The 5,921-nt window shown below is 40.8% G+C and overlaps 1 protein-coding gene across 2 annotated transcripts in view; it reads left to right on the top strand.

The window, feature by feature from the left end:
• The window catches only part of LOC106811384 (centrosomal protein POC5-like), a 27,067-nt gene that overhangs the window by 9,455 nt on the left and 11,691 nt on the right, over positions 1–5,921 (top strand). Inside the window, exons 2-5 of one of the 2 annotated variants that reach the window (XM_014814972.1) lie at positions 1,126–1,344; positions 2,793–2,920; positions 3,488–3,558; positions 3,839–3,890. In XM_014814972.1, the coding sequence (XP_014670458.1) occupies positions 1,126–1,344; positions 2,793–2,920; positions 3,488–3,558; positions 3,839–3,890 (470 nt within the window). Of the gene's footprint in view, positions 1–1,125; positions 1,345–2,792; positions 2,921–3,487; positions 3,559–3,838; positions 3,911–5,921 lie in introns of both variants that reach the window. The other variant, XM_014814971.1, reaches the window with a different exon arrangement.

Raw genomic sequence — 5,921 nt, 5'->3', positions numbered from 1 at the left:
TGGTCAAGGGTTCAAAGGTCAAGATGATGTGTAAACGGAGGGGGAATATTTCCCCTTTACTTAAGGTATAGGAGAAATATGTGAATTGCCGCACAAATCTGAACGCTCCACCATATGCTCTTAATATTCGCTGTTATAGTTGTGATGGGCAGGAAACCCATCACCAGTGCGAAATTGCGATCTTGTATGGTCTACAGGTCCAAAGAACTACGAAGCTAGGTGGGTGGGGAAAGCGGTCATACGGACTATCAGACATTTCTCCTGATGGACATTTGCCCCTCCTATATGGACAGAAGAGTGAAAAACTTTTTTGTTTCAGCGCTGACCTACCATTTTTATCACTCTATTGAAAGGACGGGGCCATGAAATGTACTTTTCACTGACGTGCGAAGAGTAAGTGTCTGATAACCTGACTCTCAAGAGGTGGATTAAACATGGATTCCTGAACTGTCTCAATGATGTCACAGTGTTCTCATATATTCATGGCACATCCATAATCTAGAAAGCCAATAAGCCTGGATAGCCGAACGGGTACAGCACAGGCGTCACGGCTCAAAGGTCGTTGGATCGAATCCTATCAGATTTTTTATTATTTACCTGTTTTATGTATTTTTCTATCTTTATCCATTTAACTATTTTTTTCCAATTAACACAAATATTTACATGATTTATTTAACAAATAATTTTTACAATTAATTGTTTTTTAATAGGGTTAGGGTTTGGGTCACAATGCACCATAAAACAGGAGTTTCAGGCACGCGATTTGTATCAACCAATGGGATTTGGGAGGTATGCAGAATGCAGAAGGTTGCTGAAATGATGTGTACGCAACTGCATATCTGCATATCTGCGCCTAAACAAAGGGTATAAGGTGTCACTACGCACGACTTAAATGTTACGTTTATAACCGTAGCAACAGTCCTCAGATGAGCCCAGACGCTCTGCGGCTCTTGTTTTTGTATATTTGTAGTATGTTACTATTGTGGCTCTTAACCCTAATAGTTGCATCCATCAGATTTTTTCTTCCTGAAAAAGTCTGTTTCAGTACACTTATTTGTATTTGAATTAAATGCAATAATTTATAAAGATTTTATAATAAATAATAATAATTTGTCTTCTTCGCAGGTTGGAAAGGCGTGTCAGGAGTGACGCGGGTGCCTTCCACTCCTGGCTCAGCATATGAGGATTCTACATTAGAAGGAACAGACAGACCTTTCCTCGCCACGCTAGTGGAGTGTCGCCCTTCCCCGCTCAACAACACGTGTGAGAGCGCCACCAGCAACGCGTCCGATCGACTCGGCAAATCAAAGGTTCAGTTCACCGCCGCCGGAGACAAAGAGAAGTGTGAGTGCATACAACGTGTGTGTGTGTGTGTGTGTGTGCGTGCGTGCGTGCGTGCGTGTGAGTGCATGTGTGTGTGTGTGTGTGTGCGTGCGTGCGTGCGTGCGTGCGTGCGTGCGTGTGTGTGCGCGCATGCGTGCGTATGTGAGAATATGTATGCGTGTTTTGTGTTTAATCTTAGCACTTATAACTGCAGTTATGCAACATCTAGTAGTATCGACCTTATTATACTTTTAAATCATTTATATATCACTATCAGCCCTATCTGGCCTGATAGTTACTAGTTGCCTATTGATGTAAAGTGAAAATCAATCATGTCCAAATGATGCAGTTGCAGCAAAGGTCCAGCATAATGGTGTTTGTTTTGTATTTAGTCTGTGTTTCTATCAGCAGTACACGGTAGTATCTACCCGTACCTGTACGTTTTTGTTTCTGCCTTTCTGGTTGTTAATGATCACTTGCCATATAAGGTGAAAGTCAATAATGTATTATTGATTGAGGTCATTACAGCAAAGTGTTATTGTTCAGTCCAGTGATTAACCAATGAATTGGTATTTAATGACACATTCACTGGACGTAATGACTAGATAGGCATGGGTCATGTATAGTCTATAGATACTTACATTTATATTAGTGGAAAGTGACTGTAGCTGTTGTGGGCAGTTGTGGTTTCTCACGTAGGGTTGGTTTCTAGCGTGTACAGTTATAAATCCTTTGTTACTTGTAATGTTCTGTTCTGCATACTGAATGTAAACACATTAAGTATAAAAACCATACAGTACGGAAAATAGCAGTTGCCCTCTCCCACCTTGCCTGCCAAATCCTGTTGCATATGACAGAGCTTTTTCACCACAGACCTTAGATGATTGGTCTCTGTTAGGAAAAATTCTTTGTTAACTATAAAAAAAATGCTTGCAAAATAACTATACTACCATAACTAACTTTATCAACTATAACCTTGAAATTTAGGATGCATGGGACAATTTGGAAACTATCTCATAGACTCTATATTCTGTGGGTTACTAATTGACTCCAATAGTGCCATTGACTATAAAGCATATGAAGGCTAAACCACACAAAAATGGTTGCATCGGTTCATCTGTCAATGATTATAGACTCATAAAACCCCACCATAATATGCCTAATCAGAAATATTGCAGGGTGTTCCTATTAATAATTGTTGTGTGGAATTTGATGCTGCGTAGCATTTATTTTGCATAGATCTACCAATGAGCTGGTGATGTCATTACTAATATTAGCTTTAATATTAAACACTGGCACTGACCTTGGTGTCAGCTGTGAGGTCGGCTTGGCGTAATTTTCTAGTGCTAATTACGAATGAGACCTCAACTCCCTAATCCTACGTTCGCTTGTTGTCGTTCACACATTCGTGTAGAATTTGTTCGATGAGTTATGACCAGGTGCTAAAACTAACATATTACCACATGCAGGTGAGTTTCTAGCTGCGATGGAGTCGTTACAAGATCAGGTGGAAGCTGACATTTCTCTGGATGCGGACGTGTTTGCGTTGGACAGACGATGGGCCGACTGGTGCAACGAGATCAGACACAGAGTACTAGTGAGTTGAAGCCAACTGTTCATCATATAGTAACCTTGCATACTACTGCATACTATAGTAAAGTTGTTCTCACATCTGCATTAATTAACCAGACAACGTGACGTATTCACGGATTATACATGCACCGGATATGTAGGCAAAACACATGGGAGCTATGGATCTTTTCTCTAAATGCTTTGCTGCGCATTCGTGGTTGCTATCGAGTTATTTCTGAGTGGGTTAGTATGCCTAGCGCAGCCCGACTGGTGAAATTTCAAAGATTTTATGAAGGCTAATGAGTGTCAGTGAATGGGTCTTTATTTGTTCACGTATCTAATCAGGAGATCTTTAAAACATTGCAGTAATTAGGTGTAGCATCATAGTTCCCCTACCATGAGACCTTATCACTCTGCATTGACTTAGATTTATTTGTATGGGGTCTGTGCATGGTATTTGATAGTAAATTCCATGATGCATATGATCCTATTACTATTATGCAACCAGACTGAATTCTAGTGAATTTTTTCACTGGGACTTTGTCATCTTTATAACATGTTAGGAATTTCCACGTCATCTTTTATATTACAGACGGAAATCATGTCAATGAAATCCAAGTGGAAGCGAGACTATGAAAACGAAATGCGGATAGAGAAGCAAAGGTAGTGTTTTACTTTGACTGAAAACCTAAACTAAAGGCAATTTTTAGCAAAAGTCAGGCAACAATTCAGAAATTCACGTAAAATTCGTAAAAATAAATGAAAAAAATATTAACAACGTAAAATAAATCATAAACCGGAACGCAAAGATGCCAAAAAAAAAGATCTGAAAATGCTAACATCTGTTTTAATATGTAACATACTATAACTACATGTCGTGATTAGCAATTAGAATTATATGCTGATATGTTAAATTATATACGGATGTGTGCGAAATTTGCAGGTTTGTCCAAAACATTGCCAATCTGGAGAAGGAGTTACAGTCGACCAGGCAGGTGGTGGACACTTACCAGGCCTCCGTCTACCTCCCTGCAACTCCGTTGCGCGGAGGTAATAACATCAGGGGTGAATAGTGACAGACTGTCATTATTCACTGCCTGATTACACACAGGTCTATGGTTCTTCAGAATGGTTTTGCTACTAAGGGAATAAAACTACTATGCTTTGTTCTGACAATAGCAGCTCATGGTTTGTTTTGAGCCCCAGTGTGTATGGTGAGTGATTCATCCAACTGATATGTGTAATGCACAGTAATCCGTAGAAACCCCGCAGCTTTCTATTTGCCAGCATGCCACCTGGTATATAGTCGCTATAGTACCGGGTGAATAACTAATGATAATAAATTAATAATACATCGTTACATATTACATATTACATGTTACAGGGGGTGTCCAAGAAGAAATAAAGGGCACTTTTTCCTGCTTACTTTTTCTGGTGTTTTAAAAAGCTGCCGATGGCCATTTAGGTGGGGGCTGGGGGGTTCGGGGGACCTCCCCCAAGATTAAAAAAAAAAATTGGTGCATATCCTGAGAGCATCTGAGCAGTAATTTTGATGTCTAGAATGCAAAAATTTATCAGATCCGGTGGACGCTTGCAGGCCCTCTCTTTGCCCATTTCTAGGTTTTTATAACTAAGTTACATATATATATATAGTAAATCTTTATCAGAAAAACTAGTGCTAAACAAGATTTTTTTATGGAGACAATATAAGAGAAGTGTGTGTGTGTGTGCGTGCGCGTGCGTGCGTGTGTGCGCGCGCGTGCGTGCATGTGTGTGTATGCTTTTTTTCCTGTGGTAAAAAGGGGGGGTCCGGACCCTCTCAACCCCCCCTCTGGATCCACCCCTGTGTTACGATGACGTATGTGTTATCAGTTATTGACTAGATGTGTAGGGGTTCCAATTAGTTTAGCAATGTCACGTGCTGGCCTGGCCGAATACAGTTTAGGAGTACTTAGTTACACTTTGATTGAAACCGAAATGATTAATAAATGTTCATGACATTCTGTTGACATTTTACCCTGACAGTGACAGAATCATATATTTATATCAGCAGTGTATAATGTAGACACTCTATATTATACACTTCTGATTATATTGATATAACGTATCAAGAGCATATAAAGAAGGTTCTTCATATATGCTCTTGAACGTATGTATACATATATCAGTTTGATAAGTTTTCCGTTTGGATTAAATGTTTTTGCCATGCATGAATATAATTTTTGAACAAAACTGCATTGGCCATTTTATAATGTAATTTATTTGTTTGCTTAATTAGAGCCTAGGAAAGATTTTTTTCATGTAAATAAGGGGTAAAACCGAATTTAAATTGAGAAGACAGATTTAAGTTCTGTCCAAAACTAACATGGAGCCGTGTGCATACATGTGTGCAAAACTAATTTTCCAGTTTCTATTTACGCATTCACTGTACAGCTGTACATCTGTCGCAATGCTTTCAAGTGCACAATTGGCACCTAATTGATCACCTTTTGAAAACAGAGAAGCGCCTAAAGCACGTGTACACTTTAGCTGCAAGGCAATAAAATCAATAATTAATCGCAACCGGCAATCAACGCGTAAGCCGTAGTGGATTGCCTCGTCAATTATGCACGCGGAAACAACTGGCAGTCGGTGACTCCCGGATTCCTTATCGCGTGTAGACTTTTACGTGCTATGACTCGGTGGTAGTATTTCATTGTTAGAGCTCGCGCTAGTGTGTGCGGCGCGTGCCTGCGCGTGTGCTGGGTGGCAGGTGTGCGTGCCTGCGCGTGTGCTGGGTGGCAGGTGTGCGTGCCTGCGCGTGTGCCGGGTGGCAGGTGCGCGTGACGAGCAGGTGCGTGATCGTCAGCGTACCTGTATAATTATTCCGAATCTCATTATTCTGACGTTGTCGGCGGTGGCATACTTGGCTGTGCGCACGCTCGCGCGAGTCACTAGCAACATCACTAGCAGCCACTAGCATCGCTAGCGCGAGTCACTAGCAACATCACTAGCAGCCACTAGCATCGCTAGCGCGAGTCACTAGC

This window comes from Priapulus caudatus, unplaced genomic scaffold (genome assembly GCF_000485595.1).
Source record: "Priapulus caudatus unplaced genomic scaffold, Priapulus_caudatus-5.0.1 Scaffold533, whole genome shotgun sequence".
Classification (NCBI taxonomy): domain Eukaryota; kingdom Metazoa; phylum Priapulida; class Priapulimorpha; order Priapulimorphida; family Priapulidae; genus Priapulus; species Priapulus caudatus.
Note: the sequence above shows the minus strand (reverse complement) of the source record. Positions and strands in the feature narration are given on the sequence as shown.